The sequence below is a fragment of the Misgurnus anguillicaudatus genome, chromosome 2, assembly GCF_027580225.2.
Source record: "Misgurnus anguillicaudatus chromosome 2, ASM2758022v2, whole genome shotgun sequence".
NCBI classification, from domain to species: Eukaryota; Metazoa; Chordata; class Actinopteri; order Cypriniformes; family Cobitidae; genus Misgurnus; species Misgurnus anguillicaudatus.
The window spans coordinates 49132907-49147602 of record NC_073338.2 but is presented as its reverse complement, the minus strand read 5'-3'; the positions used below and the strand labels follow the sequence as shown (position 1 = coordinate 49147602).

General features: G+C 36.5%; 1 protein-coding gene across 2 annotated transcripts in view; it reads right to left on the bottom strand.

The window, feature by feature from the left end:
• The window catches only part of LOC129443162 (acetyl-coenzyme A synthetase, cytoplasmic), a 47367-nt gene that overhangs the window by 14111 nt on the left and 18560 nt on the right, over positions 1–14696 (bottom strand). Inside the window, exons 2-9 of one of the 2 annotated variants that reach the window (XM_073857042.1) lie at positions 13220–13373; positions 12990–13109; positions 12699–12894; positions 9803–9894; positions 8101–8204; positions 5242–5314; positions 3483–3558; positions 1835–1910 (exon numbers count right to left, since the gene is read on the bottom strand). In XM_073857042.1, the coding sequence (XP_073713143.1) occupies positions 1835–1910; positions 3483–3558; positions 5242–5314; positions 8101–8204; positions 9803–9894; positions 12699–12894; positions 12990–13059 (687 nt within the window). In that variant the 5' untranslated portion in view covers positions 13060–13109; positions 13220–13373. Of the gene's footprint in view, positions 1–1834; positions 1911–3482; positions 3559–5241; positions 5315–8100; positions 8205–9802; positions 9895–12698; positions 12895–12989; positions 13191–13219; positions 13374–14696 lie in introns of those variants that run through there. The other variant, XM_073857041.1, reaches the window with a different exon arrangement.

Genomic DNA, 14696 nt, shown 5'->3' with positions numbered 1-14696 from the left:
ACCCTTTAGGCCCTGACCCAAATGGCACACTCCGGACTTGTGGTCCTCCTCAGAGACCACACTTTGATGACATCATGTAGTGCAGACTTTAGGGACCCTTGAGGCCCTGTCCCTAATTGCACACTCCGGACTTGTGGTCCTCCTCAGGGTCCACACTTTGATGACATCATGTAGTGCAGACTTTAGGAACCCTTGAGGCCCTGTCCCAAATGGCACACTCCGGACTTGTGGTCCTCCTCAGAGTCCACACTGTGATGACATCATGTAGTGCAGACTTTAGGGACCCTTGAGGCCCTGACCCACATGGCACACTCCGGACTTGTGGTCCTCCTCAGAGTCCACACTTTGATGACATCATGTAGTGTAGATTTTAGGGCCCCTTGAGGCCCTGTCCCAAATGGCACACTCCGGACTTGTGGTCCTCCTCAGAGTCCACACTGTGATGACATCATGTAGTGCAGACTTTAGGGCCCCTTGAGGCCCTGTCCCAAATGGCACACTCCGGACTTGTGGTCCTCATCAGAGTCCACACTTTGATGACATCATGTGGTGCAGACTTTAGGGCCCCTTGAGGCCCTGTCCCAAATGGCACACTCTGGACTTGTGGTCCTCCTCAGAGTCCACACTGTGATGACATCATGTAGTGCAGACTTTAGGGCCCCTTGAGGCCCTGTCCCAAATGGCACACTCCAGAGTTGTGGTCCTCCTCAGAGTCCACACTTTGATGACATCATGTAGTGCAGACTTTAGGGACCCTTTTTGCGAGTCCATGTGGGTGCACCGGAGTCGTATTTTTGGACAGACTCGAGCGTTACACCGGAAATAGGTAGAGAAGTTGCCCGTCAGTGTGAACTCCTCCCTCCCGTCGTCTGATTGGTCTGATTGCTCTTTCGCAATGACTTCTGGGTTTGTTAAGTGCGCGAAGCCTGCTGCAGTGCGGGCTTCGCTGAAGAAACGTATCAAGGGGCAAAGGAGGCGCTGATGAGCACACTTCAAAGTGCAAAAATGACAGATGGGACACCCTACGGACTCATAGACTAAGCGAGCACGTGCAATTTAAGGCCACGAGACCGAAAGTCCAAATGAAGTGCGCCATTTCGGACAGGGCCTTCGACTGTTAAAGTCGCAATGAAATTGAAATGAAAAACAATATATATATATATAATCATAATCTTTAATCAAAAATGCAAATCTCCTTCCCTCCTTAAAACGATCTCTCTTCACTTCTGGTCATATGGTATGGCAGGTGGGCAGGGTCTGGGAAAAGATTGCAGCGATTAGCAATTAGCAACACGACCCAACTTCAAATGATCCAATCAGATCTCGATGGACAAATTCAAATCCAGCCCTGCCTTATTTCATTTCAGAAGTCCTTTCATTTGTCACCACGGGAAAAAAAAGTCAATCGCTACTTCCGTTTCATGGCGACTTTAATGATGAAGTAGAGCGAGAACAGAAGGAAGCAAGATCGCTGAAGAACGCATATTGAGAAACAGCCTATGTACTGCACTGCTATACACTGTAAAAAGTTAACTTCAAAAATTACTTAACACTTAACACCTAAAAACAATAACAGTAACACCAAAAAATGCAAGTTATTTTAACATAAATTTTTCATCTAAAATGTTTTTACTTAAACATGTAAGTTGAAACAACTTAATTTTTTAAGTGTTACCAATTAAATATTTTTTAAAGTTGATCCAACTTTTACCTTTTTTACAGTGTATGGTTGAAATGACAGAAATGCTTCTTGACGTGTGTATGAGGTACGAGAGCTCTTATTATATATTGTTTTATCAATATTTTGTAATAATTTCTGGATGAACTATTGTACCTGTAGTTTGTTGGAAGCGTCAGTGTTTGTGATGAAGGCGTGATGTTTCACCACCACACATTTCTGAACACATATGCTAAGAGAAAAATATCAAAAGGTAAAAATGATCAGATTAACAACAGAGTTTGGAAACTGTAGCACATAATGACTCAGATATCTGATGACACATCCAAATGATGAAACCACTCTAAAATCACTTTTATCATTCAACAAGCAAAAATCATAAGTCTGATAGCTTAGATAAGTAATATAACATCTTGGCAGCAGTTTGTCTCTATCAAATATTTTGTTTCTTACACTTCTCATGGATTGATATATCACGTAGTGTGTAAAGTCGTGCAATACATATGCCAAATAAAATTTTTTGAGTGCATACAGTATGATACGCCAGTCCTTCCCCTTCACTTAATACAGCGCATCCTTTCGTGTCATTTTATGTATTGGTTTCTTATTTTTTTGGCTGGTTTTTTTTCTGTCGCTTTGGTTTGGGGTTAGATTTGGGATTTGCTTTAGGATGTCATATAAAATATAGGTTTCTCCATGTTTTTGTCTATTTTTAAACCGTGGTCGCTTGGAGTAGGGGTTAGATTTGGGTTAGGGCAGTGGTTCTTGAACTTTTTTGGGGTACGGCCTCCCTTGTGTATGGTGCATCCCTTCATGCCCCCCGAAAGATAATATATGACATAAAACATTCCAAAACTTGGAATGGTTCTCAGACTGGGCCCCCCTGGCACCATCTCAGAGCCCCCAGTTTGAGAACCACTGAGTTAGGATGTCATATACAGTAATGTAACAAAAACCCAAGCGACAATGGTAAAAAAATGAAAAAAGGATAAACCAATATGACACAAAAAGATGTGCCACATTAAGTAAACGGGAAGGACTGGTGTATCATATGCACACAAAATTGAAATTTGCCGTATGTATTGCACGACTTTTCACACTGCGTGCTATTTATATGCAAATCATAAGAATGGGCTGGATTGATTGCCGTTCTTCTTACTTTTTTAAGTCAGTTTGGCTGCCTAAATATAAATAGTAATACTGATGCAACGGCACAAATGATACCTGTGTGTATTCATATCACTGCATTATGTCAATGGTTTGAGTAATAACCATCAACACCTGATGCACAGAAATAATTATCGACAACCATCTGGTGACACGTTGCACAACACGGTCTCATTCTGTAACATGTGTTTTTTTTTGGCACTCTGATGCTGATGTCTCATTTCACACATCATAATAGCGATATAAAAAGGAGGCTTCCAAACCGTGCTGTTGCCCGGCAACCCTTGATAGATTCCAAATGGGTGACACTGGAACGGGCTGATGGTTTGGTGCAGATTGAGTTAGGGGATTTTAAAGGTATAGTATTCCCATTAACTCACCTTCATGTTGATCTAAACTTTTTTCTTATACATATTGACAACCATAGTATTTGTTTTTCCTACTATGGAAGTCAATGGGTGAAGTTATCTGCGTGCTTACCATCTATGTTTAAAAATATTTTATTTTGTGTTCAACAGAAGAAAAAAACTCATACAGGTTTAGATCAACATGAAGGTGAGTGAATGATGACAGAATTTTAATTTTTGGGTAAACTATCCTTTAAAAAAAGAAGAGGATATTAAAAATAAAGATGTACCTCCCCTTGCAACGCTCCAGAGCTTCATCTGCAATCTTCTTCAGATTGATCAGTTTGTCACCTCTGTAAACGCCATCTGTGGGTCACATACACACAAAGAGAAAGCAAACGCATGAAAAAAGAGAAAGAACAGGTGTTAAAATTAGGGCTGATTTAGATCTCACTGGCCACCCAAAGCATTCTGGGCAAATAATTGACCGAAGCTTTGTTAACATGACAAGCTCCCATGTGACTGCTGGTTTTAAATGATTTACAACAGTGGTTCTCAAACTGGGGGCATGAGATGGTGCAAAACATAACTATAACGTCAATAGTAGAACTTCGCCCTAAATGATAGCATATAGCATTAATTAGCATATAGCGCTAACTTAGCAGTCATAGCTTGTGTCTGTATTATGTTGAGATTGGCTTGTTTTCCAGCAGTCTTTTGCATGCAGCAGGTTTACATAAAAATTAGGAAACAAACGCGTTTAAGGCTCACAATATTCCATTACTATGTACAGAACGCATCTATGCTGAGGTAAATACAGTTTTTTATTCTATGGCACCTTTAATAAGTAATGCTGCGTTCACACCAGCCGCGGTAGAGGCGTCAAGGGTAAGTGATTTCAATGCGCTTCTGGAGGTCTCGCGGCACGAATGAGGCGTTAAGCGCGCCGTTGTAGACACAATTCCGCCTCATTCGCACGTCTAGTTCATGCAAATTGAGCATTGCTGCGATTTGAAAAATTTGAACTTTGGCGGAAAAACGCGCCATGTTAACCAATCAGGAGATTGCTCTAGTAGTGACATGATTACAGGAAGCGAACGGAGTCGCAAAGCCCCTCCCATGACGCAAATTTCTGCGTGAATGTCTCGATGACTAGAATTTCAAGTGCGGCTTTTACGTGCGAACGAAGCCAATATACTCAAAATGTTTAAGCGGCAAACTAGAAGCGGTAGACGTGAATTTGACACCTCAAATGTGGCTGGTGAAAACCTACAGTAATGCTACGTACACACCAAACAGGGGGCATTGCGTTACTCGCTCTAGATTACTCACAGGATTTAATTTTGTGACATGCGAATTTTCCGCTCGAGTTGAATATTGTCAACTTGGGCGAAGACGCGTTTGAGGTGAATGGTGCGTGTTTTCGTGGCAAACGCGCTGCCCATATCACGTCATTCGCATCGCCCCACATGAGGATGCATCTGATCGCGTCTTTGCATTGACTTTGTATGTAATCTACTAACGCAAATTGTTGAACTCACATTTGGTGTGGACCCACAATAAGGGATTAGCAACTGGTTGTTATCACAGAGGCAGGGTTTATTTCGCTATAAAAACCTGCTGCCTCTACATTATCCTGCATATTACATGACTATTTACCCCATAAGTAAGGTAAGGAACATTAAATATTGATTTTTAATATTTTATTTGCTAATTTTTAATAAATGCAGACCTTCCACAAGATAGACCTGTTTACTTTCGGTGTTTTAAGGTAGGACAGGTCTTTGTTTAATCATTTGTAAATATAATGCCGGATATGTTATTAAAAGACATATTTATATGTTTTTGTGTAATTATTAAACTGTACATGTCAAAATGATTTGCAGCCGTGTGTTATTAGTTTCAGGCGGTTGCCATCTGGAATAATATACACGTCTTGAACGTCAAAACTGGCCAATTTTTTAGAGAGCCGTGTAATGCAGAGAATTAACAACTTCTTTCTGGTAAGATGATGCTATAGGGTAAACTTTAGGGTAAAATCATAGTTACCTGCTGTTACCAGTATATTACACCGAGCATCCACAATTCTCTCACACAGGGACTCCGAGGAAAAGCCTGCAAACTGACACAGAAAGACAGGAGAGGAGTTTTTACTATGCAAAGTACAAAATTAGGGCTTGAAAATAGAGCACTTTTTAGATATGGTGCCAATCCCTCCTTTATTAAAATGGTTTTGGGATTTTTGTTTGTTATCTAATTGCTTAGAAAGTAACAGCAAACTTCTTTACAGCCCCAGCTAAAAAAAAAAAGTACAAAAAACTTAAATTGATTTTCAGTATATTGAAATAAATGGTGTCTCATAATACAGTTAGATGTTCTTATATTTATTTTAATAAGTACAAAATAACGATTAAGTACAAAATAATGCGTGAAATTGTATATTCACTAACTGCACTTACATAGTATTTTAGTGCAACTTTTCATGTGGGGCATTATTTAAGATAAAGGAAGTATAAAAGTTTATCTGAATATTGGGCTGTAATAGGAAAAAGCATTTCACATTTGAATATAATTTAGGATAAGGAGAACAATGGGCTGGCTGAAATGGGGTCATCATCTATGCATCAAATAGTTTCAATACTTTAAATACTTGATTAAAAGTGCCTGTGATATTTTTACTTCAGCTATAACCTTTACATGGCAAGAGAGTCTTGGCTGGTAAAAATAGTCATGGTGGGGTAAATGAGGGCACACTCATTAAATACATATTAACAATATTCCTGCTAAGGCTGAGACAAAGTTTAAACCATTTTTAAAATCACATACTATACAATTTCAAACTAGAACTGACCCTGATGTTCATAAAAACATAATTAAAAGTCAAAAATTTAGCTCATTTATTCAAAATCAAATGTCCCCCCTTAGATTGGAGAGAAAAAGACCTTATAAGATTCACGTCTGAGGGTGTTAAACTGTGACATCTACACGTTTTCCAACGTGGACCAACGTGAGTATTTCACGTCTTGTCGTGATACTGGGTTGCATAGTTTTATAATGTCAGACCAACAATAAATTAAACATTATATCAACTGTGGCATACTATGGGCAGTATCTATATGTTAAAGGGCACATATTTTGCCCATTTTTACATAAGTCTCAGGTGTGCCTAGAATGTGTCTGTGAAGTTTCAGCTCAAAATATCCCACAAATCATTAATTAAATCATGTCCAAAATGCCCATATTTGGACGTGAGCAAAAAGTGCTTTTTTATGTGTGTACCTTTAAATCCAAATGAGCTAAAGCTTCTCACTTCTTCACCAACTGATAGTGAGCGCTTCTGTCACGATCACGACATGACAGCTTTTGGCTGAAAATAGATCTGATTTCTGTGAATACAGTCTGGGACAATAGTATCTTTAGCCGCATCAGCGCTGCTAACAAACATATTTAGAATTTTTTTGTAAAATTAACCAGTCAGTCAGTGGCCATGGGCGGGGCTTTGTCGCTGTGACATCACATTAACAAAACATTAATCAAAACAGCATGTCTAATGGGGTGATTCTCACGAAACCATTGAAACACCACAGCACTAATGATTTTAGCTTTAAAATGTGTAATATAGTAACATTAAAAAGCATCAGAATTAACACAATACTGTGTTCTACCTTGCACAATGTGTGATTTCAACATAAGAATTTATAATTGTACATTTTATCTCATTTTCTGCTGAAATTCTTATTCTCATTCGCAATGTGTCCGGCTGTGTTTGAACATGCGTTATGTTGTAATTTAATCAAATTAACACAAAAATATTAAGAAAAAAAAATAAATGGATGTTTTGCTAGACTACTTTAGATGACAGAAAAAATATTTACTTAATATTCATGTATAATAATAATGAAAAAAAATTAGGAAAATGATGTGTCCATGCCTGATGTTCTCATCCTCCGCAACACTTTTTGAGAACAGTTTAAGCACACATACAGAATTTTAATAAAGTTTGATTTTGAGTGACCAAGCACATGGACCAGTTACTTCAAGATGGCTACCAGGTAAGATCATTTTTTTACAGTTAATTTGAAATATTGTCTAGTCAGAATGCTTACACGACATTTTGATTATCATTACCGCAACAGAAGCTTATTAAATGTTAATTTAATTAATAGAAGCATAATACTTTGATTTTAAATGCATGTGCAGAATCTCCAAATTATGTTCTTTCAGGTTTGTCATGTCATTTTGAAAATATGTCAGTGTTGATGTTTTCTGACTGTTGCGGTAATGAGATTTTTTAGGACTAATTTTTTAAATTATGTTACAAAAAGTGTTAAATGATAAGTAAAAGTTTTTAAATTAATGTTCCCATTTACTCCAGACTTTGTTTTTCAATGTCTGGTGGGAAAAAAAGTAAATTTAAGCAATTTTTACATTTTCATGCTTGACATGTTTAAAACCAAGTTTTCGTGAGAATCACCCAATGAGACTGCTTTGGTTTTATGGGGATTAAAAAAGTGGGTGTTTTTTTATTGTAGGGTGGTTGCTCACATACTGCTAACATACATTTATGTCTAAACAAACACCTTGTTAAGGTTTATTTATGCATAATATGGGTTCTTCAATAAATATATTGACCATTCATTGTAATCACAGATCAAAGATACGTAAACATGTGTGCACTGTTTTATGCTCATATTTAAAAGAAACAATTACTGAGATAATATAGTAAAAAACTGGCTTAAAAAGTTGAACATAGTGATATCAATGCCAATGTAATGAGTTTACTTTTCATACTAATGCATTGTATACATTGAATGCACTTCAAGTCACTGAATAAATGACAAATACATAGTAAGGGTGAGTGAATGTGATTCAGTTATGCAGTTTAATAAAAATCATTGTTTTGCTTACCACAATAGAGTGAACCGCCCCAATTCTAGCACATGCCAACATTGTGTACACCAGCTCTGGAATCATGGGAAGGTAAATGGCCACCTTGTCCCCCTTTTTTACACCTGGACCACAGACACAAAACATCAAGACCGGAAAAAACTCAAAAGAGTTCATAGTACGTAAACTGTTTAGTTAAGTTAAAACCACTTGGTTTTGCAAGTCAAATCAACCTATTTTTAGCATGAATCACATTATTATTTCAAGTTTTTACCTGTGATATTTCAACTTGTTTTTATAAGTTAAAGTAACAAAATATATGTTGATTTGACAAAAATGCTGCATTTTTTTACAGTGTAGAGTCAAGTCCGACTAAAACAAACACTGATCCCCATAATGGCCACTTTAAATGAAACAGCCAACAATTAAACCTAAGTTAAGACAATAACTCTACAAATAAGATGTAAAATATAATTTTAGGTTTCAAACAGAGATGGTGATAGATACACTGAAAAAAAATGTTATGTTGAATTTACTTAATTTTATTATAACAAGAAGATGCACACAATTAATTTATCTAACTCCAGATATATATTTTAAGTTGAGTGTACTTATAATTTATCAATTGAGTGTACTTACATTTTATATGTAATTTCAGATTAATTATATTCATAATTATTTTGAGTAGAATTTGCTCAATTTTTTATGTTCAGTACACTAAAATTAATTATGTGCAAACAAATCAATTTAATGGTTTAATTTCTACATACTAAAATTAAGATAATCCAATCGTTTTTTTAATCTCACTTATTCTATTTAACTTTTCACATTTAACTGCCACATTATGTTGAGCAAGTAAGAAGAGACTCAATAGATCTCAGTACTGGCATAAGCACAGTTATTGCTTACATCATGATTTTCATCGTGTCGCCTATTGTCTATACACAAGCACCACTCTTCTTAATGATGGTAACCACAAAACTCAAAACAGAAACAGAAACTCTTCCTAATCTCAAAGATAATTTAACCTGAAACACTACTAACAAGTCTTTCTTTTTTGTTAAAAACACAAAAAATAGCGTTTAATTTCACATTTTACTCTCCAAACGCAGTCCCATGCAAAGCATGCTGGGAAGTACAAGCCCACTGCCTAGTTAGTTATATTTACTTAAATAATTCAAGCAGTTTCAACACAAAATTTCCTTCTTACAAATTTGGGTGGATTTTACATAATAAAATTAAGTGAAATTTACTCAATAATTTGTTAAATTAGAATTAACTTAAATTTTTTGTGTTATTTTTACTTTTTACATTTTTTAATAGAATTTAATAATTTATTTTAAGTTAAATTTACTAAGGCACAGAATCATTTTTTTTCAGTGAGGAAAAAGTTACATATTGCAGCTTTTAACTCTGCTTCAGTGTTACTTTGTAACAAAGATCACTCACTGATTTCACATTAGTTTCAATCTTTGATATGACCTTACTCAATCAGTCAAGGTAAAAACCTTACTTGTATGCAAGTAAAAACGTCTTATTCTTAGATAATAAAAACATAACAGATCATTATAAGGTCTTTATACACCACTGATAATAATTTTATATGGTATATTGCATCTTTGTAAAGAGATCCTCCTTAAAGGTTATATTTTTACGTTATGCAGGATGATTTTATATTTTAGCTGGGTTTATTTGCAGGTATATTTCCAGATAATGTTATTACCCAGCAGCTTTAGAGCATTAGCACATCGGCACACTTGTCTCAACAGCCGACTGTAGGTGATGGTCAGGTGATGATCAGGTGAGTTACCTTCCCTGGAGAAAACAATGATACTGTCAAAAAAATAATTCATAACAATGCATTTCACCTTATTTGAATGCCTGCATGCACATGTGTCCCATTTTTACTGGAAAAGATAAGGTGTCTTTGGCAGATGTCTATCAGCTATGTGTTTGGCCCTGTTTATTGCACAAGCAAAAGAAGAGTCAACTCAGCAGACCGACATATGCCAACCTAAAATGTGAGAAGTGCATGCAAATGTAAGACCTTGTTAAGATGCTATTGTGGTTGGCAGGGCCTGAGACTTTGCACAGTACTGTTTATACCTGCTTTTAGTGGCTAAACCTCTGCACGTGTCCGCTTGTTGGTTAATGTCTTACTGAATTATTTGCTCTGCGTGGTTGCTGTTGTTGTTTTTTTCGCCGGCTATAAGAACAGAACTGTCTGCCAAAAACACCTTATCAAATGTGCCAGAGAAGACAGTCTAGACTGGATTACTGTAGGAACTACAGCCAGGAATCTTTCCTGAGAACATGTTTTATGCAAACTTCTATAAGGGTTTTAAATCCAAGTTGAACATATCCCCATCTCACACAATTTATCAAGCATATTTAACATTTCACCCTAAAACATTGTTATGAGTATTATCTTAAAAATTAAGGTGCTTTAAGATGCCATATAAGACATTTTTGGCTGAATGGATCCATAAAGAACCTTTAAAGGGATAGTTCACCCCAAAATTAAAATGTTGGCATAATTTCTTTGTTCTACTGAACACACGAAGGAAGATATTTTGAGGAATGTTTAACCAAACCGATCAGAGGCCCCATTCACTTCCATAGTATTCTCTTTTCCTACTATAGAATTGAACGGGGTTTATGATGAGTTTGAATACAAACATTCCTCAAAATATCTTCCTTTGTGTTTATCAAAACAAAGAAAAATTTATACAGGTTTGTAACAATAGAATGAGAAAATGATGACCGAATTTTCTTTTTTGGGCGAACTATCCCTTTAACATTTGAAGAATCTTCTGTTTCAAAAAATGTTTAAAAAAAATGGTTCTTCTAAGGACTTTTGACTAAATGGTTCTTTGAGGAACCAAAAATAATTCTATGGCATCACCGTAAAGAACCTTTTAAGCACTTTTATTTTTAAAAACGTGTAACAGTTTTGATCTGAAACCTACTGTTGCAAAGTCTATTTATATTTCAAAGCATCAATTTTGAGATTTATGAACAACATTTCATGCCAAAACAACACGATTACAATAACTTCACTTTTAACTCTTTTCCCGCCATTGACAGGTTATTTCGTCAATTAAGAGAAAACATTTGCATAAAAAAGTGTTTCTAAAGAATTTTTATGTTAATCTGCAATACCGTGATTATCCACTAGATAATCGCACTTAACCAATTTATGAAAAAAACCCCCGTTATTATTCGATTATACAGATCTGGCGCTTAGTCCGTATGTTTTATGTTTGTCTTCATAATTTAATCTAGGAGAATCGTAGAGAAATTATTTGAAAACAGTGCAAAAATGCAGCGTTGACATCTGTGAAAGGAGATGAAGATAAAGCGCTAACCGCTAATATTTAAATCTGGCTGTGTTTATATTTAATTTAAGTGATAATTAAATGGTTTGAGTTTACCAGATACTGAATAAACCCGAACACACAAAACTGTACAATGTCATACATGACAATAAACACAAATATTAAGTGATGTTTGCACACAGTATACCATTTGTACATAATGTACACTGTACTGTTACCCAATTTATGCAAAAAGCCAAACGTTATTTACTAATTTTAAACTCTGTGTATGTTTTGATAATCATTCTGAATCTGATCTCTAACAAAATTTCTTTATAAAACTAAAAAAATGTCAGCTTTTTGCTAAGAAATTTGTATTTTTAAAGAAAAATACCCATATTTAAGAGTTTATAAGCAGTTTGTTTATTCTTTGTTTGAAAGCAGAGGGTCTGTTCTTTCATTTGATATATTTGAATGTTTATATATTTTTAGAAGAAAATTTTCCTGGAAGGCATTTCGTGAAACTTTGTGAAAAAGACATTTTTGGTTAAATGGTTCCATAACAGTGAAGAACCTTTCTGTTTCGCAAAAGGTTCTCTGTACTGAAAAAGTTCTTTAGATTATGAACATTTAAGAAAGAAATGGTTCTTTAAGGATCTAAAAAATGGATATTTTATGGCATCGCTGTGATGAACCTTTTAAGCACCTTTAGTTTTAAGAGTCAACCTCTCTTAAGAGTGGTTTGCCTGTAACAAATCAATCAATCTCATGGAGGTAGACTTATGATAGTATTGTCTTTGATGAATGTCTTTGATGTAAGGGTGCTGTAATCTTTATAGGGGCTGTCTTATCACTGTTTACTGTATTCAAATTAAAGGTGCTGTGTGGAGAACATCTAGTGAGGAGATTTTGATATGCAACCAGTGGCTCAGTCTAAAGCTCATCCCTCCTACTCAAAATGCATAGAGAAGCTACGGTAGTTGCCATTGTACAAACACGTCATCATCTAAGACAATGTAATGATGAAACAAAACACTCTCTGTAGAGCCGTTTGTCCGTTTTGGGCTATTGTAGAAACAAGCTAGCCCAAATGGCGACTTCCATGTAAGGGGGCCCGCGGTGTATGCAAATAAAAATGGCTTATTCTTAGGTAATAAAAACATAACAGTTCATTATAAGGTCTTTATACACCACTGATAATAATTTTATTTAGTATATTGCATCTCTGTAAAGAGATCCTCCTTAAAGTTACACAGTGCACCTTTAAGCAAATAATAAGAATTAAAATAGTACATTCATTACCAGTAGTATGCTACTTTGTCTCCAAGGTTCCTCTCATGCACATTTCGGTCAAGAACGTTGTAGCAGATGTTTGTTCTTGCACCCTCCATGAACTTCACATAAATGTTCCCCTTGGTAACATCAAAGTTATACTGTAACATCTGTCCTGAGGCAGGCTTCTTCCAGTAAAACTCTTGTGCCACATCTCCCCAGAATTCTGCAATGCATTTCAAATAAACACATTTGTGTTGCATTTTTGTATTGATCTCATCATAGTCTCTCTGACTCTCATCATCAGTTGTCATACTGTACCTTCAGGCTCTTCTATAGACTTTTTGTATAGAGAATGATATGCATCAAGGTCTGGCACATGTGCATCCATAAACAGTCCATCGGGTGGATAGTAAATGTTTTCTGCTGGTTCGTGGGGCCCTGGAACAACCATTTTTGAACAGTTTGAAACAGCAATTCCTATGATCTGTGTTGCAAGAGATTCCTCTCTGTATGAAGCAGTTTATTATGGCCTTGCATGTGGTACCCACCCTTTAATCTATCCCAGTCTGCTCAGCACCTCCTCCACCAATCACAGTGCCTTATTCAACACTCCTACTTTTTGATTGGTTAAGCAACAGCTCGGCTGCTGATCCCACTGCAATAGGAGGTGCAGCACGAGCCCAGGGGCTGACCAGCATCAGGCTGCATGTTTACTGAAAAAAGACACACACGCGCGCACACACACACACAAAAGTTTTCATACTGAAATCCTGATACGTACTAGCTAAACGCCAACCTCATACAAACCCGTTGACCATATTAGATTTATGGGCCTTTCAGATAGTGAGGACAGCTTCAAATGCCCCCACTAAAAGTCCAAAGTCTAAAACTGTACACACACATTTACCCAAATATGAAAACGAGGACATACCATAGACAGCCTCAGAAAGAGGTTTTGTCAGATTTAGCTGGTCTTTAAACTATAGGCTAGCTAAGTAGACACACTTGGTCGTGTTTAGCTTAGTCTCAAAGCATGTCAAGAACATTTTAACCAAAAACAAAAAAATATCCTCTTATATAATAATGTAAATGGGTTCCTGACAGAAGGCTTCGATTCACTTCCCATCTCTCGCAACTCTGGATTTCACTGCCCCCACCCCTTTGTTTGACATTTACTGGAAGTGTGGCCATACAAAGCAATGTTGTTTGCGCAACTTACAAAAGAAGGGAACTTCTTCTACACAAAATGTAGCTTAGCTGCACAAAATGCATTGCATTCACTTGATAAATGCCACTTGCTTTGATTTTTTGTTGTCTACCCTGCTAAAAAAAAAACTGCATACCAGCAAGACCAGCATATGTTGTATTTTTGGTGCTGGTTTGCTAGTAACCACCAGCTAAACCAGCATAATTCCCATGCTTGTTTGATGCTGTTTTTTCAGCAGGGTAATGCAATGACATGCATACAAATTATAACTTAATTCAAACAGTTGGCCAAATCCCTCAGTTTGGAAACTCTTCAGATTTTAGTTACAAATAGCATTATTAACAATATAAAAATAAGTCTTCAATCCAGTGTACATTGCATACTTGCTGGCTTAGTTATATTTATCACAGAATGTCCAGAACACAATGTGCATCTGTTCTCAGTTGCAGCAAGTAGGTGTAAATCTGACCAACTCTGTGGGGCTGTTTACACTTGGTATTTAGATGTGTTTTCATCGATCGGATCACAAGTGGACGAGAGAGACACATTACGTTTACACCTGGTATTTAAATCCGTCTCTTTTGTCCACTTTCGACCGCTTCTGTGCTGAATACTATGAGGGGGTGGTCTGTGAGACGGTGGGCGAGTCTCTCTGCTGTCATTCAAACCCGAGCGGGAGTAATTATGAGTTTATATGGAGGCAAACTAATATAATGTCGGAGTGCACTGCTTGTTTAGCAAGTAAACATGCTGCACAGTGTTTTGTACATGAGTATGTAAGAGCTTTCTTTGAATTTTCAGCGCAATTGATGAAATAG